At 33.5% G+C, this 27,206-nt stretch overlaps 1 protein-coding gene across 4 annotated transcripts in view; it reads left to right on the forward strand.

The window, feature by feature from the left end:
• The window catches only part of LOC114330850 (beta-1,4-glucuronyltransferase 1), a 188,620-nt gene that overhangs the window by 93,604 nt on the left and 67,810 nt on the right, over positions 1-27,206 (forward strand). For all 4 annotated transcript variants that reach the window (XM_028280269.2, XM_028280271.2, XM_028280273.2 and 1 more), the window contains exons 4-5: positions 10,718-10,939; positions 21,218-21,330. In XM_028280269.2, coding sequence (XP_028136070.1) covers positions 10,718-10,939; positions 21,218-21,330 — 335 coding nt within the window. The remainder of the gene's footprint in view (positions 1-10,717; positions 10,940-21,217; positions 21,331-27,206) is intronic.

Below are 27,206 nucleotides of genomic sequence, written 5' to 3' on the forward strand. Positions count from 1 at the left end.
ATATACATATAGTTTTATATTGTAAAATATTTTGAAAAAAATGTTAATTTTTTCATTTACTGTCCGCATTTACACATCATTTACTGTCCGCGTCCGTTGTTAAGAGTGTCCGCCGAAGGGAGTTAAAGGGTACAGGTTCATATATGGCAGAATAATTTTTGTTTTAAAAATCGTCCGTATAAAGGGGGTGTCCGGCGAAGGGAGGTGTCCGTTAAGAGAGAGTTTACTGTAGTACATTTATTTACTTTTTTAATTCTCCGTGCTAATAAATTTTACCGACTATTGTTCATTGAATAAAACTTCTGTTCTGCGCTTGTCAATTATAGTATTGTTTAGCCACACAGATAGGTATACTTTGTGATATAAAACTATTTTAATAATAAATATTTTAATAATATTGTGGAAGAAGCCACAAAATTTGTGTTTTTTGCACACTATAACAGATAGGGATTGGTAGACCGCATACTGTAGTAGTACCAATTAGTGTAATATTTTTAATTAGACGGACATTCTGTTTTATACTATATTCAGTTCTATTATCAACTCGTCTCTTTTAACACAAAATATATAACAATAAATCAAACAATATATCACAAGGAAAAATTCCTGTAACTGGCTGTATACCATAAATCACAAAAAATAAAAACCCTGTGTTGTAATAGGTATATTTAAAATTCCCAAAAAAGGTTATATAACAACAGAACGTTTTCGGAATCAATATTCCATCATCAGTGTTATCACATGCTTTAAGGCACCAAAATATACGGGTAAAAACCCTTAAGTTGTCTAAAATTGTGAAGGTTACATTATATGAAAAAATTTGTATAGGATGTTAAAAATATTTCTAGATTAACTCCTGGCATCACATGACATCAACCATATTGACCATATGACAACTCAGTTGTCTTCTAAACTCTGCCATGTCAGATCCTACCTTCAAATATTCCAACCAATATGGTTGATGTCGAGCATCGAGGCTTGAATCCGAACGATACTGTCAAAATACGCTAAGTATTAAAATATAAATTTAGTGTAGCAAAGTAAAAAAACAAACTAATACAACTAAACTACAGTGAATTTATACTGACTACAGTTCTTCCGATAAAAATATTTCCTCAAAATTCAGCAGATATTAATGAGTAAGCATTGCAAAAAGCACAATAACCTCTTTAATCAATTAATAAACAACAGACAAAAACATCCCTATCAGAGCTGAAGTGCTGTCTGAAATAAAAGCGACGTTGCCGGCTATTGAAAAATTGCTGCAGTAAAGCCGAATCATTATTACGAAAATCCATATCTGAGGAAAACTCCAAAGTGCTGAGAAGGGTTGAAGCTCCGACAAGTGGATGGGCGGACACCCTTACCGCGGTAAAATGGAGAGGATATTAGAATAATTAGAGAAAATGGATGAAATAAATGTAAGAATCGAAAGGAAAATAGATAAAATGCAAGTAGACCTGGATAAATGAAATAAAGAAAACGAGCAGTTGAAGGCAGATAACAAAGCAATGAGAATTAAAATCACGGAACAAGAAGTTAGAATCGAAATACTGGAAAGACAAGCTAGAAGAAAAAACGTAGTAATACAGGGGGTCGGATAAAACCATACAGAAAGCGAACAAAAAACGATAAATACGATAAAGGGAATAATGGAAAAAATCGGAGTACAAACAAACTTAGATGAAGAACGGGTAGAGATGAGAAGAATAGGCAGACAAGGTGATCCCCAAAATGTACCCAGACCCATCATATTAGAAATGAAAAAGAAAGCTACGAAAATGGAAATTCTGAAGGCTGCTAAAAACTTAAGACGAATTAAAATATATATCAATGAGGACTTCCCGAAAAAAATACTACAACAAAGGAAGTATCCTCATGAAAATGGTACGCCAGGAAGGACACATAGCCGCATTAAAATACAACAAATTATGTATAAATGGTGAACTGTTCTCACTGGAGCAACTAGAAGACATGGATATAAATTACTGGAAGAAACCTGAAGAGAAGAAAGGCAACGCTAGGACAATAAACGACAGATCTGCTCTATCTGATAATATAGATCCAAGAGGAAAATTGATGAAAATGGCGTCAACAAAACTAACAGAAAATATAACAAAAGACGGCGACAGTATAACGGAGTTGGCAATGAATACGGATATGAAAATGTTTTGTAAAAAAGACGCAAAAACAAAAAAAAATAAAATTAAAAACAAAAACAGAAAAATAAGAATAGGAACGTGGAATATCAAAACACTTCTAAGACCAGGCAAAATGGAAGAGTTGGCAAAAGAAATGACAAAATACAAGATGGGAATACTAGCGCTACAAGAAATAAGGTGGGCAGGAGAAGGGATGATTGCTTGAAGAAACTACGTAATGTACTACGCAGGAGAAAGTAAACAGGGTCGCAATGGAACCGCCTTTCTAGTTAGTAATAGCGCAAGAGACAAAATTATTAACTTTAAAACGGTTGATGGAATAATATCATATATAAGAATGAAAAATAAACAAGCAAATTTAACATTTGTTAATATATATGCCCCTACAGAGAATGCTCCCGAAGAAGAAAATAGTGAATTCTATGAGAAACTTAAGGAATTGTACGAAGAAATACCAAAGAACGACATACTAATCCTGTTAGGAGACTTCAACGCAAAGAGAGTGAAAGAAGACACGAACAGAAAAATCGCAAGGAAAAGAAAGGATCCATCAAAATACGAATAACAATGTCAGGAGAATATGTAATCTAGCAGCAGAAACCAATACTTTTATTATTAGCACCCAATTCAAGCACAAAAAGGAGCACAAAGTAACGTGGCTAATACCTGGAACAACAGACGGAAACCAAATAGACCACATCCTAATCTCACATTTCGGATCACATTTTGGTGACAGGCGACATGAAATTGAAGATACTTAAAGACAAAAACGACAGAAAGAAAAGAAAGAGGTGGAATCGGTCAAAACTAAATACAGATAATGCAAACAGAAAATTTTGCACTAAGTTGGAAGAAAAACTACTAGTCCTAAAACCATCGAACATAGATGAAACATGGGAAGACATAAAATATAGTGTCTTAACAACAGCAGACGATAGGACTAATGGAAGACAATAAAAGAAAGGATTGGTACGATGAAGGAGCAAGCTAGTAAAGACAAGGACAAAGCAAGGCACATGTGGTTGGCCACAGGGAAACAAGAAGATCTCCTACACTATAAAGAGAAGAAAAAAGTCAGACAAATGTTGCAGAACTAAAAAGAAGAAATGGATTGAAGACTTACTGCTGGAACTCGAAGCTAATAGTAACGATAATGCAAGACTATATAAACACATAAAAGCACAAAATAAGAAAAAGATACCAACAAATATTGGAAAAAAGGAATGGGAAACACACTATAGAGAAATTTTTAAAAAGAAAAACGATACTGAAAATGCAGAAAATGAAGAACAAACAAAAAAAGGAATGAAGAACAATCAGAGCCTCCCTCATACAGAGAAGTGTTACATAAAGGCGACCATAAACAGATTAAAGACAAGGAAAGCAGCAGGACCAGACGAAATTATAAATGAGTTACTCAAGAAAGGGGGAGAGGAACTAGCCCACAGAATCCACAAGCTGATAGAACGAATATGGGAAGAAAAACGCATGCCGAACGACTGGAATTGCGGTCTGATAACACCAATCCCTAAAAAAGGCGACAAGACGAAATGCACTAACTACAGGGGAATCACGCTATTAAATACAATGTACAAAATATTAATTAATTTGATGAGAAAAAGAATAGAAAAAGAAAAGAGAACAAAAATAGGTGAATACCAACATGGATTCAGAGAAGGTAAGTCAACAATAGATGCAATACACATTGTAACGCAAATCGTCGAAAAAAGTTACGAGCACGGAATAGATCTACATATACTGTTTATTGACTACAAACAAGCTTTTTATAGTGTAATAAGGGAGGAGCTAATGAATGATATAAATCAACTAGGCATTCAAGAAAAACTAGTAAGTCTCACGAAAATGACGATGAAGGAATCCAAGGCACGAATCTTAACAAGGGAAGGCCCGACAGATGAAGTACAAATGGAGGTAGGTGTCAGACAGGAGACTCCCTGTCAACAATATTATTTAACATTGCCATAGAGGGAGCAGTAACAGCAGCCAAAATTATGGGAACTATTATCTAATCTTCAGCCCAACTCATAGCGTATGCAGACGATATTGCACTGGTTACTTTAGATTTAAAAACCATGCAGAATATAATATTAATACTAGTTAAAGAAGTAAAGAAGAGAGGGCTAGTAATAAACCAAAGCAAAAGGAAATACCCCAAGTGCTCAAGAGAGAATACGAACATCGAGAAAGAAATTAAGCTTGCTGCATATACATTTGAAAGAGCACACCGTTTCAAATACTTGGGAGTGATGGTGCATGGCAGAAATTATAGAACGGATGAAATAAATAAACGCAACCTACTGGGTAATAAAACCTACTGAAACTACCAAAAATTGTTGAAAGAAAAGCACATTAATAAGACAAAGACAACCAAATTAAAAATTTACAAGACTGCAATCAGACCAGTGATTACCTATGGTGCAGAGACGATATGCCTAACAGAAAAAGATGAAATGAGGTTAAAAATCTTAGAAAGATAATTCGACGAATAATGAGACCTGTGAGAGAGAGTCCAAAAGGGCGGCAAACACTCCGCCAGGAGCGAATAAGCCATGATGATGATGATGGTTGATGTCATGTTATGCCAGGAGTTAATCTGAAAATATTTTTAACATCCTATACAATTTTTTTTTGATACTATAATGTAACCTTCACAATTTATAATGACTTAAGGGTTTTTACCCGTATATTTTGGTGGCTTAAAGCATGTAAACCTGTGATAACACTGATGATGGAATATTGATTCCAAAAACGTTCTGTTGTAATATAACCCTTTTTAGGAATTTTTAAATATACCTTTTAAAGATAAGGTTTTTTTATAAAATATATGTTTGTAAGTGCATTAAAATTTTGTTTCTTTAATTTTCCTAATTAGTTTCCATAATGAGCACAGCATAATGCATTGTTTTAAATTATTGTTTTTAGAGAAAGTAACATTGTAAAAAATCACATAACAATATATTATGATTATATCTGTATGCCGGAGGTAAAGGACACTATGTCCTACTTTATAAAATAACAAAGATAAGCACTTTATAAAAAGTATGTGGACATGAAACCCTATACCTCTGTGGACATTGCTTTGTAAATCCGGTATTAAACAAGCATGGTAAAGTATTACGGTATTACACTTTACCCTGTAATGTTTGTCATGAAAGAGAAACAAATTAAAGTTTAACATTCTATAATGCATTTTTGGTAAACATCTAGTACAATGACCCAAAAGATCTTGAAGAGGTAAACAGCACTATGTCCACTACATTGTGTTTTAATTTTTTTTTATTAAAAATAAATCAAGTTTATTATCACAATATATGTGTTTTAAATAATACAATTTTGAAAGTTAATAATCTGAAGAATAAATTAGACAAGGGATTGTGACATAATGTGTATTAACGTACATCCTGTGAAGAAAGAAACACAAAAATAAACTTAAAACGCTTCTCCTGTAAAATTACAAATTTGTGACATAGTGCCTTTAGAGACTTTACCTCCAGCATACAGATATGTACTCATGATAGAGAATATTTACCCAAGTGTGCCGTGGCTGAACGAGTTTTTAAGTTAGTGTGCCTCAAGCTAAAAAAGGTTGGGAACCGCTGCTCTATAGATAGGAGCATATAGAAATACATAGTGAGATGACTATTACCGCCGAATATTTTATTATGACACAAAGGTAGAACTGGAGCAAAACGGATTTATAAAGACGATGCAGGACAATTACTCACAGACGACGAAGAGATAAGCCGCCAATGGAGAAAGTATTTTGAGCAACTCTTAAATACAGAAAACCCCACAAAGACAGGGCAACAAAGACAGTACCAGTTAGCCGAACTTGAAATACCAGGCCCACACTAGCTGAAGTAAAGTCCGCAATTTCGTCAGTAAAAAACCATAAAGCCCCAGGCCCAGACAGCATACAGTCGGAACTACTAAAAAAGGGGGAGAAAAACTACATCTTGAGATATATCATCTTATAAAAGAAGTCTGGGAAAGAGAAGAAATATCGAAACACTGGCATGAAAGCCATATAGTACCTATTCACAAAAAGGGATACAAACAAATATGTCGAAACTATAGAGGAATATCGTTAATTAATACAACATATAAGATTATATCCATAATACTATTTAGAAGACTAACTCCATACGCAGAGGAAATAATAGGCGACTGCCAAAGCGGATTCAGACCGGGAAGGTCGACCATAGATCAGATCTTCGTCCTACGCTAGGTGTTGGAAAAAACTGGGAATTCAACCGCGATGTACACCAAATCTTCGTGGACTTCAAACAGGCTTACGATTCTGTTAGCAGAGAAGCATTGTGGGAGACTATGGTAGAAATGGGAGTACCTGGAAAGCTGGTACGATTAGCGAAGTTGAGCACGGAGAACTCTTCCGCACGAATCAGAATTGGCAGCATCACGTCAAACGAATTCCTCATTGATACCGGGCTTAGACAAGGAGATCCTCTCGCCCCCCTGCTGTTTAACTTCGCACTGGAACATGCAGTAAGGAAAGCTCAGCCACAACTGAAAAACGGATTTGCCGCCCAAGGATCAAAAAGAAGTTTGGGAAAGAGAAGAAATATCGAAACACTGGCATGAAAGCCATATAGTACCTATTCACAAAAAGGGATACAAACAAATATGTCGAAACTATAGAGGAATATCGTTAATTAATACAACATATAAGATTATATCCATAATACTATTTAGAAGACTAACTCCATACGCAGAGGAAATAATAGGCGACTGCCAAAGAGGATTCAGACCGGGAAGGTCGACCATAGATCAGATCTTCGTCCTACGCTAGGTGTTGGAAAAAACTGGGAATTCAACCGCGATGTACACCAAATCTTCGTGGACTTCAAACAGGCTTACGATGCTGTTAGCAGAGAAGCATTGTGGGAGACTATGGTAGAAATGAGAGTACCTGGAAAGCTGGTACGATTAGCGAAGTTGAGCACGGAGAACTCTTCCGCACGAATCAGAATTGGCAGCATCACGTCAAAGGAATTCCTCATTGATACCGGGCTTAGACAGGGAGATCCTCTCGCCCCCCTGCTGTTTAACTTCGCACTGGAACATGCAGTAAGGAAAGCTCAGCCACAACTGAAAAACGGATTTGCCGCCCAAGGATCAAAAATACTATTGGCCTTTGCGGATGACGTGGACACAATTGCACAATCCACCAGAGATGCAAAAGGAGTTTTCACCCTATTCGAGAATGGAGCCAAGGAAGTTGGTCTTAAGGTCAGCGAGGACAAGACCAAGGGTTAGACAAAACGTAACAATTAATGAATACAATTTTGAAGTCGTCAAAGAATTTAAGTACCTGGGAGCGTTTATAACATCTGAAAATAAATATGAAAAGGACGTGGCAGCCAGGATCATTGCAGGAAACGGGTCATATTACTCATTAAGGACCCTACTCTAATCAAAAATACTCGCAAGATCAGCAAAAATAAGAATATATAAGACAATAAGTCGTCCCACAATAACGTATGGAAGCGAAACATGGACTCTGAACCAGCGGGAAACGACAAAATTACTGGTAATTGAAAGAAAGATACTGCGGACTATCTATGGGCCTTGAAGAGAAGAGACAACAGGAGAATGGAGAAGAAGACACAACGATGAACTCCAGACAATATATGGAGATGAAAACATAGTACGCTACATTAAAGCAAACAGAATAAGATGGGCGGGTCACGTGCTAAGATCAAGTGAGGAAAGACTTCTGAACGCCACATTCTGGGAAAGGCCCGATAGAAAAAGGTCAGTTGGTCGCCCAAGAAAGAGATAGAAGGACGCAGTAGCTAGTGATCTACGCAAAATGGGAGTACAACAATGGGAAATAGCTGCTCAGGACCGACAACAATGGAGGAAAGTAGTAAACGCAGCCAAGACTCACATAGAGTTGTAGAGCCAAATGATGATGATGATGGAGCAAGACGGAGAGCTGTATAGTCTATATAGACTATACAGTCTACAAATGCAATAGTTGATCATCTAACTTAAGGGCATCGGCGGAAAATATAGCCTGTCGAAATGTTCAATGTGTTTTAAATATATTCATTTTTTTTTCGAATCCTGAGAAAACCAATAAGTATTTTTAGAAAATTTAAACGCAGAATGAAATATTGCATCATTATCGAGGGCCGAAAGTTCTTTAGAAAAACCAAAAAGTTTATTTTGAATGAGATATTTGAAATAAAGTCAGACTGTTATCTCTTTTCCTTTCACCCCTGTAACTTAGAGATTATAGAAGTAATAAACATTATAGAAGTTTTCACGGACTTTAGACCCTCGGTAATAACGTAATATGCGTTCTGCGTTCATATTTTTCAAAGATATTTACTAGTTTTCTCAGGATTCGAAAAAAATGAATACCTCTAAAACACATTGAACATTTTGACAGGCGACATTTTGCTCATATGCCGTTAAGAGCAGTAAGGAGTATCGAAGTAATATAATTTATAGCCTTCGAAATAACTATATAACCTTCGACAGATGATAAGGTACAGGTACCGTAAGAAAATGAAATATCCGTATTTTTATAAACACAAGTAATCTTCAGATATTCTGTTTATATAGGTACATTCAATACACTCCGTATATGAATATCTGCATTGGACCATCCTTTACTTGTTTTATCAAAGTTGACCCTATCTAAGCAGAAAATAAAAGCAATTCACATTGCAGTCTATATTTTTAAAGTGTCATTAATTCATTCATTTTGTAATACGTATAACTACATTGTTTTTTCATTTAAGTACATAACTGCCCATTGTATTTTGATAAATTGACGAATAAAAGTAACGAAAACAAAAATATTTTTACAGGGAAAGTCCCAGTGATTTGCTATATACCATAGTTAAAAAAGTTATATACAGAGTGCTCCAACGAAAATTTCACCCCCACCCCAGTAACTCAGAAACCACGAGTTTTTTCAGAATTAAAAAAACATGTCAATTTATATTGAGAGGAGGAGGAATTTTCATGCAAAATTCATCCTAATTTCCCTACCCCCATCAGCCCCCAGTTTTTTTTTAATAGCAAGTGTAGTCGAGTGCACATCATTTAAAAGGTATTTGTTTTCTCCGCAGGACCCTCTAATTTTTTTTTAATTTGCGGAATAACCTTAGATAATTTTTGATGTACCTAACTAATTTATAATAAATTTGTAAAGTCCAAAATTATTTTCAAACTTATTACGTAACTTAAAATAAAATAGAGCGTCGTTTAGAGAAAAAAATTACCTTTCAAATGATGTGCCACACGACCACACTTGCGATTTTAAAAAAAGTAGTGGTCGATGCGGGACAGTAGGGGGTTACATATAAGGGCATGAATTTTGTATGAAAGTTCATCCCCCTTCCATTAAAAATTGACGTATTTTTTTAAATTTTGGAGAAGCTATTTGTTTCTGAATTTCTGAGGGGATCAAATTTTTGTTGGAACAGACTGTAGAAATAAAAACTTCGGTTTGTATAATTGTATATAATTTTTATTAAAAAACTTTTAAAAAGTCATCCAAAATAAAAACATCAGAAAGTTTTCGATCTAGTCAGATCATCTTCAGTGACATTCTGTGTAGTAATTGAAACAGCTCACTATAGTCCGTCTCACCTTGACTTTACAATAAAAGGAACATAGGCAATGTAGTCTTTTTGAAAGTTTTTAGCGCGGTGATTCCGATTTTATCAAAAGGAATTTGTAACCGAATATTAGAGAGATTAAATTAAAACTGTTTTAGAAAGGCAATCTACAATTTTAGGATTCATATGCATTTAAGATTATTTCATATACATACTATAGTTATTACGCATATGAATCCTAAAATTGTAGATTGCCTATATGCGTAATAACTATAGTATATCTCATAAACTTAAACGCATATGAATCTGAAAGTAGACTGCCTTTCTAAAAAAGTTTTAATTTAATCTCTCTAATGTTTGATTACAAATTATTTTTTGCTAAACTCTCTCATAACTCTCTGCCTATGTAAAGTCAAGGTGACACGGACTATATGTAGTTGATATAATAGTTTTCAAAATAGCATAATTATTTCTTAAACTGTACTATTGTACTGCGACACAATGTCGATGTTAATAGATTTTAATATTACCACTCAAAAGTAGCATGGCTTCCCTGCTCGAAAACCATGTGTGTCCTGTACCCCCTTTATTTTTTTCGAGCAGGGAAGCCATGCTGCTTTTGAGTATTAATATTAAAATCTATTAACATTGATATTGTGTCGCAATACAATAGTAGAATTTAAGAAATAATTATGTAACTTTGAAGACTATATCAACTAATGGGCTAGTTTCAATTACTACTCAGAATATCACTGAAGATGATCTGACTAGATCGAAAACGTTCTGATGTTTTTATATAATCCATTTGGATCACTTTTTAAAAGTTTTTTAATAAAAATTAGATACCATTGTACAAACCGAAGTATTTTACTTCTATGTAGGTTAAATATTTTAATAGGTAACGAAAATAGCTCATTTGAAAATATTATGTTTCAGATATTGGGATGGCTTTATTAGTATTACTGCTTTTGTTCCCGATTTAGATGTTAGCCATGTAATAGAGCAAGTAAACCAATACTGCTACTGTCTTCCAGGAATGTCACGGGTGTCACTGCATTTTGTCTTTGATAGATTTGTATCGCCTTCTAGGAAGGATGTGTATTTTACCAAACCAAATAATTGTGAATTAATAGATTCTTCAAAAATAAAAACTTACAGGTATTAATAATCAACTCTATCATATTAAGGGCTATGTTTTTACAAATATATAATAGTTATTTATATAGCAAGGGAGTTAAATAGATGTTTATACCCTAAGGGCGACAATGTTATAAACTCAAGGGCCTCTGGCCCGAGAGTTTCTATGTCGCCCGAGGGTATAAACATCTAATAATGCACGTGGTGCATACAAAGCTTTATGTCATACTGGTTCATTGCATCAATTAAAGTTTTAATTTTATTTTATATTTAGAAGTAATATTGTATCGCAGTAGGTATTTAGTACCGTTGCTAGGAAAGTGATGTTGGTTACCCTAATAACACAAAACATTCCAGGAATGTTCCTAGAAGGTACACACAGGACATTGAAAACATTCCTGGAATGTCCCCAAAAGCACACGAACGTCCCTGGAAAGTCCCAGGAAAGTGCTGTGTCAGCATTTTAAACATTCCTTGAATGTCTCGTTGGAACATTCCATGAATGTCTACGAATGTTCTTTGAACATTCACAGTATATTGTTTAGACTGAATGTCTTGTTGAAACATTCCATGAATGTTCTTAGGACATTCAAAGTATATTTTTTAGACATTCTCTGAAATATATCATCAGTGATGTGACAATACCTCCTATATGTTTTTTCATGAGTTTTGCAGGAGACGAAAAACATTTTTTACGGTCACCTCCTGTTTTCATACGTAAGTTTTTACTTGTTTTGTAGTAAATAGATAGTTGAATTTACTACAAACCAAATCAAAAAATATATGAAAACACGAGGTGACCCAAACAAGTTTTTCATCTCCTACAAAATTTATGAAAAAGCAGATAGGAGGTATTATCACATCACCGACGATATACCAGAAGTACAGTAGGAAAAATGAAAGAATACCCATGAACGAACATATAAAACACGCTGTATTTTCCTGTCACCGTGTCACACAAAAAACTGGTCAGCACAAGTACATGTAATAATTATTGTTACTTGCACTGGACAATTTTCTTTGTGACACGGTGACAGGAAAATACAGCCTGTTTTATATGTTCATTCATGGGTATTCTTTCATTTTTCCGACTGTATATGTAGCCATACCAAATAATACATCCTTGATAAATATAAACATTTTTATTGCACAAAATCTTGTCATATATTTTTTCCATAATCATCACTACGATGACGATTCATTGTATTGAATTGTTCATTAGAATTACAATCTGGTCATAACTCTGACCAATGAGCAATTTTAATTTAACCTAAATTAATACTGTTCCTTAAAATGAAGAGCTTACCCATAGCGTCTCTTATCTAATCTAACAGGCACACAAGCACTATGCTCTGCTTTTCCTAACCGCACTATTCTAACATACACATGCACACAAGCATTATGCTCTGATTTTCACTATCACTCAAACTAGTTCAAAAGGCTTTGTCCTCTTCAATCTTCTAGTTTGCCCAGTAGTATCCAGGAGCTGGATTTCCTCAATATTCTTGTTATTCAAAAAATAATTAAAAAGTTCAAAACTGATTTCGTAACGTCAAACCGTTACACTTCCTCTTTAACCTATTCGTAACTGGTTATATCTATTCCCAAATATCTAAACTTTGCTTCCTGCTTTATTATTTTCCCATCAATTTCGATTTTACATCGTAATGGGTATTTAGATGTTAGATGCCATACATTTGGTTTTTCCTGCTGATATTATCATATTGTATTTCTTGGCTGTTGTATTGAAGATGTGTGTTAATCTTTGGAGATCATATTCTGTCTCGGCGATTAATGCGGCGTCGTCTGCATAACATAATATTTGCATTTATTTGTTCCCCATTCTATCACCATGACTTTTACGTACGGCTTCTATTATTTCGTCCATTATTATATTAAAGAGCAGTGGGCTTAACGAGTAACCTTGTCTGACTCCGCTTTGTACTGGTATAAACTGTGTTAGTTTTCCATTTATTTTGCCTGTATTCGATTATTTTTTTTTGGCATAGGCTTTTGCCATTCAGCCAGTCACAACTTTTTTAAGTTCTTCCTAAAGCAAAGAAAAGAAAGTAATTATCACAATACCTATTTGATTATCAGTAAGAAATAACATGGTTACTCGCTTCTCGTCTAGGGACCCATCAAGACATTAAATTAATACACAAACTAGACTGGGTCACGGAAAGAAGGTTTTAAACAAATGGGGTAAAACAAAGGTTACTAGTTTAACTGTGCTCACAATTTAAGGTTACTTTTTGAAATACATTCTGTTAAATAGTCATATACGGTTTTATTATTTAATGACAAAAGGTAGCAAATGTTATAGGGAGGAAGGATTTTATGATTGATTAAATTGTTTATTAAGTCATCAGTTTGTTGTATATATTTTGTACAGTCAAAGAAAATATGGTTTAAATCTGCTTCTTTTTGACAATCTTCACATAAATTGGAACTTAAAATTCTAAGTTTTGCTAGATGGGCTGGACAGCACGCGTGTCCAGATCTCATTCTGATAATAGATGTAATGTATCTACGTGGAACAGAGTAATTTTTAAACCAAAATTCACTCGGGATTGTGGGTTGTATCAGTGCATATTGTGACTTGGAGTGTTGACTATATTCATAATATTCTTGTTTCCACTGTTTGTTTAGATCATTCTTGATTTTTATAAATACATCTGGGATGCAGAGCTTATAATCTGTTTTCACACCAGAAGCAATGGCTTTCTTAGCTAATATATCTACATGCTCATTATACTCGAGCCCTATGTGAGCTTTAATCCACAAAAATCTAACTGTTCTTTGCTCATGGTGCAATTCAAAAATTATTTTTTTAATTAGAAGAATGTAAATATTTGTGTTTTTACTGGGTAAAAACATAGTCTCAATGGCTAAAAGAACCGACAAAGAATCAGACGCAATTGTTGCGGAGCTGTCACTGGAACTCTTAAAATGCTTTAATGCTTCATAAATTGCTATGGCTTCAGCAGTAAAAATTGAAAAATTATGATCCAGTGTAAACATGTTTTCTATACTTTTTGAGGGGATATAAAAAGCGCATCCAGTGCCAAAAGAAGACTTTGATGCATCTGTGTAAGTAACTGTTGATTCTGGCCAGTTTTCTAATAAATTTCTTAAAATATTGAAGCTAATTGCAGTATTTACATGGTACCTTGGTTTAATTACCGTAATAGTTTCCAAAAAAGCATAAAAATCTTCAAAGTTTGAGCTGTTATATGTATGTGAGTTGGTGTAATCGCAATATGAGAGATTCCTAAAAGCCTCACAAAGTGGAGGGGAGTTCTTGTGGATCCAATATTTATTTATTAAATCTGCATTATTAAGTTTGCTAATATTGGAATAGAGAGAAAGGAGTTTCTATGAAAAATATTAATCAGAAATTTTTGACTAAGATATTGTCTTCTATATCTCAATGGAAATTCAAGAGATTCAACATATAACGAATTGGTTGGAGTTGACTTCATAGTACCCAGGCAAATACGTAATATTGTATTTTGAAACACATCTATTTTTCCCAATATATACTTAGCTGCTGAACCATACAAAACACATCCATAATCGATGATTGATCTTATGTACGATCGATAAAAAAGCAATGCCGTTTCTACATCGGCTCCCCACCAAGTTTTAGAAATTGCTTTAAGGAAATTTAATCCCTTGTTGCATCTGTTTAACATGAATTCGATGTGTAGCTTCCAAGTTAATTTACGGTCAAGAATCATCCCTAAATATTTAATTGAGGCACAGAAATTATACTCACGACTGCTTACTGTTATTTTGTCTATTTTTGGGAGATTATGTCTCGTGAAAATACATATACTGGATTTGCTTGGTGCTATTTCAAATCCATTTTCTTTGAACCAGCTATTAGAGAAGTCGTCCATTCCTAAAATCTGTAAACACTTTTCTTATGATTTGGAAGATGAGTATATCAGAAAATCATCAGCATATTGTATTATATTAAAGCTGTTATTTACCATTGAAATATTGTGTAAGTCAGCTGTATACAGATTAAATAATAGAGGGCTTAAAACTGACCCCTGTGGAAGTCCTAGGTTATTATATCGAGGACCTATCAGTCTATTATTTTATCATTAGATCTCAGATAAATTTTTCTGCAAGTGTAAAAGTTGAGTATGGTTTTCGCTAATGCAGCTGGTATGTGAAAATGTCTAATCATTCTTTCCATTAGGATGTCAGACACACACTATTATATGCACCTTCTATATCTAAACATATTGTAGGTAGATATGTATTATTGGTAAATGTATCCTGAATGTATGTTACTAATGTAGCAATAGCGTCTATAGAACCACATCCTTTTTTGTATCCAAATTGAAATTCTGGAAGTAAGTTATTCCTATCTAACCACCATTCTAGTCTATGTTTGATCATTCGTTCTAATGTTTTTAGTAAACAAGACATAAGGGAAATGGGTCTATAGTCTATACGAATCTGCTAAGTTGGAATTTTTACCTGGTTTGAGAATAGGAATAATAATTACTTCTTTAAATTCATAAATAACTGAATTATTAATAATTATGTCGTTAAATATATCTAATAAAAAGAGTTTAGCAATTTTAGGAAGAAATTGAATCATAGGATATTTAATATTGTCTAATCCTGGGCTTGTGTTGCATCTGTTTTTGAGTGCATATTACAACTCAGCGATTTTAAATGGTTCTAGTAAAAATTCCTTTTTATTATTTTTTGTAGTAGGTATTATAATTTCTCGTGGTTTAACAGATGGTGGTGCTATCTGGTCAAAAAATTCTTCCTCTAATGTACTGTCAAAGCATTTTGTATTCGATATTGGTTTTCTGTTTATTTTCCTGGCTTGATTCCATAAGAATGATGATGGAGTATTTTTGTTAAGGGTGGAGACAAAATTTTTCCAACTTTGTTTTGTGATTGCTTTCAGTTTTTTCTTACCGTTTGCTATGGTCTCTTGGCATTTCAAATAGTTCTCAAAATTCGAATTGTGTTTATAATTGGAAAGTGATTCTTGTCTCTCACTGATAATTTTGTCACAATCTCTATTCCACCAGGGGGGAGGGGTTCGAATTTTGTTATTAAAAGGTTTGTACCGTGGAATTGAAATTTCTGCTGCCTGGTTGATCCCATATATTAAGAAATTGTATTTTTCTGATATATTTTCCATTTGGTATTGCGTATCAAAAAATTGTTCTACACAAGATGTATATAAATACCAGTTGGCCTTTTTTACGTTCCACTTGCTCGCAGGATTAATTTCCTCATTTTTATTCTGGCAATTTATTGCCATGTTGGTGATAAAATGGTTTGAACCTAAAGTGTTAGGATAGACGGACCAGTTTATTTTACTAGTTAGTTCAGGCGAAACAAAAGTTACATCAATGGCTGAAGTATTTTGGTCAGGTCGGGTAAAAATAGTTGGTTGACCATTATTCATTACTATATAATCCAAGTCATCTGCAACTGTTATATGTTGTTTTCCAACTGCGTCATTAAAAGTCGATCCCCAGATTGCATGATGTGCGTTGAAGTCTCCACCTGTAATTGCTGGTTTACTGACTTCCGAAAAAATATTTTTCCAATCATCTACTGTGCTCTTACTTTTAGGTGATCTGTATATAGATAATATGCTTAATTCACTTTTTCCATATTTAATCTTTGTACCACAAACTTGAATATCCTTATTAAAATTACAATTTAAGTTTAATTCACTAAAGGAAATTGAATTATGAATTAATATACCCACACCGCCAAAACCATCTTGGCGATCATTTCTGATAAGATTGTAACCATTAAATCGATACTGCAAATTTCTTTTAAACCATGTTTCACTTAAGAGGAGAATATCTATTTTTTCTTTGTTTAAATAATTCATTAAGCTACCTTTATTGGCAACCGCAGATCTAGCATTCCATTGACTTATTTTAAAAGTATTTTTAAGGGACATTAAAATTTACTATTATCTACTTTATCCAATACTTGTTCTAAACCTGAAATTATTGTTTTATCGTCTATTGTTTTTATGTCTTCCAATGTACGAATGTTACTTAAAAGATTGATTATAAAAGATGACACACATTTAGCTAATTCATTTTTGTTGTCAGTTTTTCCATAGTTTGGTTTGTATGGGTTAGGAGGTAAGGGTTGTGAGGGTCCAAATGTAAATGAAAAATGTGGTTGATGTGCTGGTGATTGCATAGGAGGGTGTTGGCTTTTCTTTTCTTTGCTGTAGGAAGGGTTTCACTACTAGAAATAGTTTGACGGTGTGTTGAAAATTGGGTTTGTTTCATACTTATATTAGGCCGATTTAAAGAAACGTTATTGTTATTTACAGGGAGTGTGGGAAATTCCTTATCATAACTTGAAAGAACAGAAAAAGGATTGTGACTGATTTGGCCGGATAATGAATTTTCGCAATATAATTTTGCTTCTAAAAAGGTAGTTTTTTGCTCTATCATAATGGTCTTGATTTTCTTCTGCTTTTCATAAAAAGGGCAGTTTTTAGATATTGTTACATGGTTACAATCTTTACAGTGAATGCAAAACATACTTTTCTCACATTTATGATCTGGATTTTTTATTTCACCACACTGTATACAGGATTCCTGTGAGCTTTTACACTGCTTAGAGACGTGCCCAAATTTCAGGCACCGGTAACATTGAACAACCCTACCAACAAAATGCTCAACAGGAAAATAAACACCATTGAAGGCAACGAAACTGGGTAGAATATTTCCCTCAAAAGTAATGACTACAGTTTTCTTATCTACATATTCTATTATATTTTCTTTTTGAATCCTACGTTTGGTTCTATATATATTTAAAACTTTTGACGTGCATTCAATATTCCCTAAAAGATAATTAACATCAAACGTCGTATCCACGTCTCTTACCAACCCTTTCACTTCTAACAAGTGATTTGGTATATAAGCTCGCAAATTATGTTCTTTTAGAGACTTATTATTTACTAAGTTGTTAGCATATAAACGAGAATTTAATAAGATTTTTATCCTATTCGTCTTAATACTGCGTATTTGCTGTATGTGAGTAAATTTTAACTTTTAAATAATAAATCCCCTAAAACCATGGGGTGTAATCTTGATAAATTACTTAAATCACCAATTCTTTCAATATATACCCAGATATTATTTAAATTGTACTTATCTGACTGCAAATTAAAATGTTTTATCTCCTTTTCCTTGGACTGTAAATCATCTTTTTCCTGAGTTGTTTCACGACTATTTTCCAATACACTATTTCCACTAGACACGTCCATATCAATTTATTTCGTCAAAGAGGACGTCTTTAAATTTTTATCCCCCATTACGGGGTCTATTTATTTAAAAACACACAATTTATATTGTTATTTTTAAACGATCACCAAAACAAAAAGAAAAAACTAGAACTAATTAACAAGCTATTAAACCAAATACGATTACTACTAGACACGTCCGTATGGCTTAAAAGTATGCGGTAGAATGTGTATTCGATTATGGAAGTATAATATTTATTGGTATGTTTCTTCTATACAGTAAGTGTAAGATGTCTTCCACTTGGATGCGATCGAAAGCCTTTATCAGGTCAATAAAACACGGATATGCTGGTTTATTGTACTCGATGGCCTTTTCTGTGATTTGTTTTAGTACAAATACGGTGTCTACAAAGGATCTTCTGGATCTGAATCATTGCTGTTCACCTGATAAAGTTGTTAGTTTATTGATTTTGTTGGTTAGGACTTTTGTGGTTAGCTTTAGTACGGTGCTCAGTAGATTTACACCTCTTTAATTATTGAGGTCTTCTTTGTCTCCTTTCTTGAACATTGGTATCATTACATAAAACAAATCACAACATCACAACATGAAACAAATATAGTAGGTATGCAATATTTACTTAGAAATGGATTGATTTGAAGAGTTGACATAAGTTGACTTGACCTCCAACTACACAAGCGCCACCTACGTTGAGCTTATTAGATTAGCTGCCATTGTGGTAGGTGCTCTGACTCACTTTTTAGATGAGGAAAAATACCTTCTCCAAATTGCTATTGCGGTGCCGAAAGATAAACGGTTAAGCATTTGGTGGAGAAATGCCCTACCAGATCGTACAGTGGCAATCGGTCCGATCGAGATTTTTTAGTGGCGACCAATGACTCGAGTGAATATATTTACCAACAAAATTTTTGCTTATAAAAATTAATTATTTATAATGTATTGTTAATAGTGCGGCCGATATGTGAAACAATTGCACATTTAATGATACAAGCATATAATTTGGACCACATATACTACACATATAAAGGTTCAAATTAAGATATGAGGCCATCTCAGATTTTGCCTTGTACAAAAATGGCGGGCATTCAAAATGGCCCCTATACATATGTGTTTAATAGTACCATAACTTTTGAACGAAACGTCCGATTTCAACCAAATTTGGTATATAGGTTCTCTTTTTGATTTATAAGATGGATATGGTGAACCAGAAGAATCGGTTTACCAGAAGTTGTGTTTTTACTGGTTGTTTATGTAAAAATATTTTTTTTTTTAAATTTTTTCCCTCTGTATATATTAATTTTTCAAAATGGTAATACCGCAATTGAAAAGAGCGTAAACATATTTTGTAAAAAATATTTTGAACTTTTTAGTTATGTTAATTACCATTTAATAAATGCATAACGTATCTTCACATGTACCTATGTGTGGCAGATGCGTGCAAATATTATAAGAATTATTGTGCATTTAATGGTAGAAGCACATAATTTAGACCACGTATACTACACCCATCAAGGTTCAAATTTAGATAAAACTCCATCTCAGATAGTACCTTTTACAAAAGTGGCGGGCGTTCAAAATGGCGACTGTACATATGTGACTAATAGCACTATAACTTTTGAACGAAAAGTCCGACGACAACTAAATTTGGTATATAGGTTCTTTTTTTGATATGTAAGACCAAGGTCTTGAACCAGAAGAATCGATTTACAAGAAGTTGTGTTTTTCCTGATTTTTATGTAAAAACATGTTGTTTTTTTGCTAATTCTTTTACCCTGTATGTCTTAATTTTTCAAAAAGTTAGTATCGGCGTTGAGAAGAGTGTAAAAGTATTTTTTAGGAAATATTTTTAACTATTTAGTTATGTTAATTACCAATATAAGAATTATTCGTGCAAATAATATAAGAATTATTGTGCATTTAATGGTAAAAGCATATAATATGGACCAAACACACTACACATACAAAGATTCAAATTTAGATATGAGGCCATCTCAGATTTTGTCTTATACAAAAATGGCAGTCATTCAAAATGAATTTGCCGCACATAGGTACATGTGAAGATACGATAAGCATTTATTAAATGGTAATTAAGAGAACTAAAAATTTCAAAATCTTTCCTAAAAAATATTTTCACATTCTCTTCAATGGCGGTATTACCTTTTCGAAAACTTGATATATACAGGGTGAAAGAATTGAAAAAAAACAACATATTTTTACACAAAAAACAGTAAAAACACAGCTTCTGGTAAACCGATTCTTCCGGTTCAAGACCTCGATCTTATTTATCAAAAAAAAAAAACCTTGATGCCAAATTTGGCTTAAATCGGACTTTTCGTTCAAAAGTTATCGTGCTATTATTCACATATGTGTAGTCATTCTTATAATATTTGCACGAATCTGCCACAAATTAATAGTTACTTACATGTGAAGATACGTTATGAGTTTCTTAAATGGTAATTAACATAACTAAAAAGTTCAAAATATTTCCTAAAACATATTCTTACGCTCTTTTCAATGGTGGTATTACCATTTTGAAAAATTAATATGTACATGGTGAAAAAATTGAAAATAAATTATTTACATAATATAAAATAGTTTTACATAAAAAACCAGAAAAAATACAACTTCTGGTAAACCGATTCTTCCAGTTCACGACATCGATCTTGAAAATCACAAAAAGAACCTATGTAAAAAATTTGGTTGACATCGGACTTTTCATTCAAAAGATATCGTGCTATTAGTCACATATGTATAGTCGTCCATTTTGAATGACCGCCATTTTTGTAAAAGGCAAAATCTGAGATGGCCTCTTATCTAAATTTAAACCTTTATATGTGCAGTATATGTGGACCAAATTATATGCTTGTATCATTAAATGTGCAATTCTTATAATATTTGCACGAATCTGCCGCATTATAATACAACTTGCTAATGTCTACGTTTATGGCACAGTGTTGTCATTTAAATCGTGTATATATAATTTAAATCTAAACAGTCCCTATTATTTTTTTAGGCATGCAGACGACAGTGTAATGTATCCCATTAACGTGTGTCGCAATGCAGCGAGAACTGCTGCAGTAACAGAACTAGTTATGGTTTCAGATATTGAGCTTATGCCTAGTGAAGGTAAGATTTTAGGAAAAACTAAAAGTAGTAAAAATATTTTGGCTACAGAAAATTCTAAAAGATATGACTACAGTAAAAACTCATAAACACTATATTAGAATCAAGAATAAAGACGGTATTATATTCTGGTTAAGGACTTTAAATAGCAAACTCGTTGTTTATAGCGCATCACATAACTTTTCTCTTAAGTCGTTTAAAAATAACTTAAACTTTTACCAAAGGAACTTTGTTCTGATCTAATTACTTGACAATTCCTAACAACGCAATGCTATTTTCGGGGAGTTTGGAATAGTTCATATTTCTTTTAAATATTACCAGAGAACGGCAGTTCTCGCCAGTGGCGCACAATACATATGCGACACAATAAATACACGAAATTTTCGATTTTCTAAATCTGACTGAATTGAAAATTGGGCCATCTTTCATCTCAAAGTTTAGGAAAGGACTCGCCCATCCATATGTCACCTCTCCATTTTGGTCTAAGGGTGTGGATTTTACGGCCCTTCCCATTTAGGGTCTGTTTTTCGTTCTCGTCCCAAAAACTCCCAAAAATTTCAAAAAAAAAATAAGTCCGATCTTTGCGGCTTCTGATAGCACTGATCATTATCTTTCCAACGCATGATCAATTTTGAAAATCGGTTATACCATTCAAAAGTTACCGAGCTCAGAAATATGACACAATTTTTATTTAAAAAGGGGAAAATATTTGTGAATATGTATGTAGGTATGTATGTACAAGAATAAAAAACCGTTAAACACCGTAAAAATGAGTGGCGCATACAATATTCCAGCTACAAAAGATCTGATATGAATATTACGTGGCGCGAAAATGTATTTTCATTTTGTTGCAAAATAAAATTCTAGTTTTATTTTAAAAGATTATTTCATAATATTTGCTAAATTTGAAGTAAAACGCGCCACAAAAGAGTAAATTTGATACAGTTTAAATTTTGAAGCTCTTTTGTGGCGCGTTTACTTCAAATTTAGCAAATATTATAAAAAATATATTAAAATAAAATTAGAATTTTATTTTGCAACAAAATGAGAATACATTTTCGCGCCACGTAATATTCATATCAGATCATTTGTAGCTGGAATATTGTATGCGCCACTCATTTTTACGGGGTTTAGCGGTTTTTTATTATTGTATCAGGAGTTTTTTTACAGTTATTTATAAATAAAATGTATGAAGTTGAATGGAGTGTTTCTTGATTACACGTCAAGTTTATAAATGGTCGCCTTTGTCGCATTACCTCCCAAAAAATGATCTAGTGTAAGTATATCGAATGTACAAATGAACTCGGATTGCACGTTGCTCGATAAAATTTAGCGTCGTAACCACTACAACTACATTAACCATTTCGGGGATAATGGTTAATTGGATTATAAATTTGTAGCTTAATAACTGCTAAACGGCTTAACCGATTTTGATCATTATACCTGAGTTTGAAACGTACTGATAAGTAGTACTTGATGCATCTAAGGTCAAGTATGATAACTAAAGGTATTACAGGAATTAATGAGCTTGAAAAACTGTTTTTCCCATAGGAAATAGATTTGATCATATTTATGAAGTCTATAACTTAAAAATTCGAATTTTCCCGGATATGAGGTATACACCGTTAGATGAGTCTAGAGCCCTTCTACAAACACTTAGTTATTGGAGCAATTCTTAGGTTGAAGTTTTGAGTAATTGTCGAAAAACCAAAATTTTCGAAGTTTAGCTTTTCAGTTTTTCGGTTATAAGATATATACAAACAAAAAAATATGCTTCTTTGTACCTACCAAGTTTTATAGCTGGCTTAGGGGTGGTCAAAAGTCACAAACTACACCGGTTCTGAATCGGACCTGACCCCCTCTTCAAACACAGAAAAAAAATTCAGATCGGTTTAACTTTTCCACATACATACATAAATATATACATACATACATACATACATACTGATGTGATCTTGATTATTGATATGAGATAATATTCTTATTTGTCATTTAATTTAATCAATGCATTAATAATAATTTAATTAATTAACCAGATCACATATCAATATGTTCTCAATCTCAGGGCGAATTATAAAATTAATTACTTACTTACGTGGCTTCTCAGTATTTCTCAATGGTTCCTAATCGGGATAGGAAAGAAAAGAGTAAAATAATACACACATATGGGTTACAATTATAATCAAAATATTGTTTATTTTATTTAAATGGCAATCACTGCTTAATATGTGCTAGATCTTATTATTCTTAAACATAACATTTACAAATGGGAATCTTATTTCCTTTTGGTTTCCAATTGAAAGTTTTTATTAACATTTAACTATTAGGATTTATTAGCAACAATTCTATTTAAGTTTGATGAAGCTTTTCTGATATTATTGATTATGTTCTTCAATTTATAATGTGGTATTTAATACGAAAAACCCATACATTCATGTCCAAACAAATGAGACTGACCTTTTTCTGGTGAACTGAGAATGTCTTCACACAAGACCCGTTTCCTGCTATCCTTGGCTGCGATCAAAACCTCGTCCTGGCTTTCAGTAATGTTCTCCTTTGAAGATTAGCTCGTATAGCTCTCGTTCCTGCTTCTGTCGTGATGCTGTGTTCTACCTTTTTCGAAACTGCAATCAGCTACCGGGACACTCTTGGCTCAAGGAGGTTCTTTACTCTCAACCTGGCCTACCTCTCGTTCCACGATAGGTCTCCACACTCACGGAACTACACCGGCTTTCTCACTCTCCGTACACTACCGTCTACTACTGGACTTCACTTCTCGACAGCTCAAAACATTCTGATCTCTCTTTTCAGTCATTCACCTACTTTCTAAATATCCCTTCCAGATTCACAAATCAACCTTCCACCACCAACTCTCATTCGCAGTATTCCTCAAAACCAATTTTTAATCTTTCTAAATATGCTTAATGGATTTAAAAAAAATAGTTAATTCCCATTCTAAAATTACTTTCTACTATTTACAAAATTTAATGACCTATTATCTACTTCCACTGAGTCTTATTTAGCATAGGCTAATGATCGAACCTTCCGCGAACAACGATAATGACCTATTATCTATTTCAACTGAGTCTTATTTAGCATAGGCTAATGATCGAACCTTCCGCGAACAACGATAATGGCACGCGCCATTCACTTTGTTTATTCTCGGCGCATTGTCCCGAGTTTCGTAAGCTTCTTCTAATCACTTCTTAAAATTAAATATAACAATTTGTTGTATACAGGTTGTTCTAAATTTATATGCCCGTGGTTGAGAAAATTGAAAATATTTTATATTAAATTGAATTCTGTTTATAATTATCAAAATTTAATTTTCATATCAAATAGAAATATAACAAATCCCCGCCTTGTATTCGATAAAATTTATCTGCAATTTTAAATAAATTTTCTCGAGGCAAAACCAACTCCCTGTATATCTCCTTACTTTAATCTACGTCTTATACCCCTTCTTCTTGTATTACTCTAATTAGTCCCACCTGTAGAGTAATTGTTTCCTTATTTTCAGTGTCCTCATCCTGTGTTAGAGTGTCGGCTATTATGTTGTCTTTCCCTTTTTCCCATATCAATCTTCTGTCTTTTTCCTCAGATTTTTCACATACTTTTACCGTGTATTCTGCATCCTCGTTTTCATATGCCTCCTCTTCAAATGCCACTGTTTCGATCATATCTTTTTCGCTCTCATTTGTTAGCTTTATTTCTTCTTCTCCTGAGCTCATCTCTTCTTTTGAGGAATCCCAGTTTTCTTTTGCTTTTGATACTCTCAATTTTTCTTGTTCTGGGCTCAACTCTTCTTTTGAGGAGCCACAGGTTTCATTTTCTTTTGTCTTTTTCTGACTTTTTCTCCCTTTTCTTCTTTGTCCTTGCTTCGTTGCCAAATTCATTTCCACTGTTTGTTCTTTACCTGATTCGTCCGTATTTTGTTTCTCCTGTTCCTTGTCCTGTTCTTCTTCTTTTTCTTCTGTTAGATTCATCGTATTAATTTTAAAATCTATCACTACATGTTTTTCTGCCAATTCGTCAACTCCTACTATCATGTCATGTGACATGTTTCGCATTATTACACATTGTAGTGCATACATCTTCTTACCCAGTCGTACTATTACTCGTATGCCTTCATTTATAGTTGCCAATGTCCGTTTGTTTGCGCCCACTAAATTTACCCTAGGTATTTTGTAAATTAAATTTGTTAAGTTAACTTCTTCTATTTGTTTTCTGTTGACCAATGTTATTTCAGATCCAGTGTCTATCATAATTTTAATTGGTTTCTCGTTGATAAATCTATCCACAAATTTTAAATTAACTCCATTTTTCTTTTCGTTGTTTCCTGCCAATTTAATAAACTCCTTGGGGTGACAAAAGATTCCTGTTTGATTTTTGGTTTTTAGTGAGCGCCGTCGTGAAAAGACGCCGGTTGCTCATCGTTGTTTATATTTTCGTCATAATGTCTCTCTCCGTCATATTCATCTGTCTGGGTATTATTTACTTCTCTTCTATTTTCTCTTGGTCTGTCGGATCTGTTTCGGTTTTCTCGATATCCCTGTTCATTTTGTCTACCATTATTTCTGTTTTCTTGATTTGAGCGTGTGGTGTTTCTATTCTGGTATTCTCGATTTCTGTCCTCATTCCATTGCCTATTTCTTTGTTCATAATTTCCTCTTCCGTTGTCTCTATTTTCGGTTTCCCTTCTGGGATTAAAATCTCATAGTCCCTCCTATTTTGATTTCTATCTCTGTAATCTTGTGTTTCTCGGGACCTGTAATCTTCTCGCGATCTTCTTGATTTTCTTTCTCTTAGACGTGATTCTCTTATTTGTAGGAATTGGAATAAACTATCTATGTCTTTGTAATTTTGCAATGTGATATGGTCTTCCAGCGTTTCCTCGAAATGTCTTGCAATCAGTTCGACTAATTGTTCCGATGAGTAATTATATTGTAAATGTTTTGCATTATTGTAAATTTGCAAAGCATATGTCCTTTCTGATACACCCATCCTATCATTGTATTTCCCATTTTGCAATTCCTTGTTAATTTCCAATTGTTGGACATTTCCCCAGAAATAATTCAAAAATTTTTGTTCAAATTGTTGCCAACTGTCAAATTCTTCTTCTTTGCAATCGAACCATAGGCTTGCTTCATATTTTAGATGGTTTCTGATAGTTTCTTTTGCTGTTTCGAAATTTCCGATGTGCTGTATTTTCTTTTTCAGGCTATTTATGAACGGCACTGGGTGTAATCTTCTTACATCCCCGCCAAACCTTATCTTCACGTCATCTGTGCTATGTATAACCATTTCTCTTCTTTCTCCGACATTCTGTTGCGTATTGATTTCCGCAATCTTTCTTTCCACTTCTTCTATGTCTGCTTGAATAGCGTTTTGCAACTTGTTTTCCAAATTTTCTAGTTCCTTTTTCTGGCCATTCGTTAACTCCTTTATTTTATCTTGAATTTTCATTTCATACTTTTCTATGCGTTCCTCCATTTTCTTGTTGTTCTCTTCTATGGCTTGTTTTGTTTCCTTCTGATTTTCTTGCATTATTCTTTTTGTTTCATCCATTTTTTGATCCAATTTTTGTTGTGTTTCATCCATTTTTTGTTGTGTTTCATCCATTTTTTGTTGTGTTTCATCCATTTTTTGATCCACTTTATCCATTTTCTTTGATGTTTCTTCCTGATTTTTATCCATTGCTTGTTTTGTTTCCTCCTGATTTTTATCCATTGTTCGTTTTGCTTCATCCATTTTTTGTGACTGGAGTAGCATAAGTTGTAATATCTTTTCTAATTTGTAACAGAAAGAAGATGATTTTCTGTTGGAGTGAATGAAAAGAGAGTGGTAAACTCCAACAGAAGTAGGAAAAAGGAGATCTA

This window comes from Diabrotica virgifera, chromosome 5, assembly GCF_917563875.1.
Source record: "Diabrotica virgifera virgifera chromosome 5, PGI_DIABVI_V3a".
Taxonomy (NCBI): Eukaryota; Metazoa; Arthropoda; class Insecta; order Coleoptera; family Chrysomelidae; genus Diabrotica; species Diabrotica virgifera.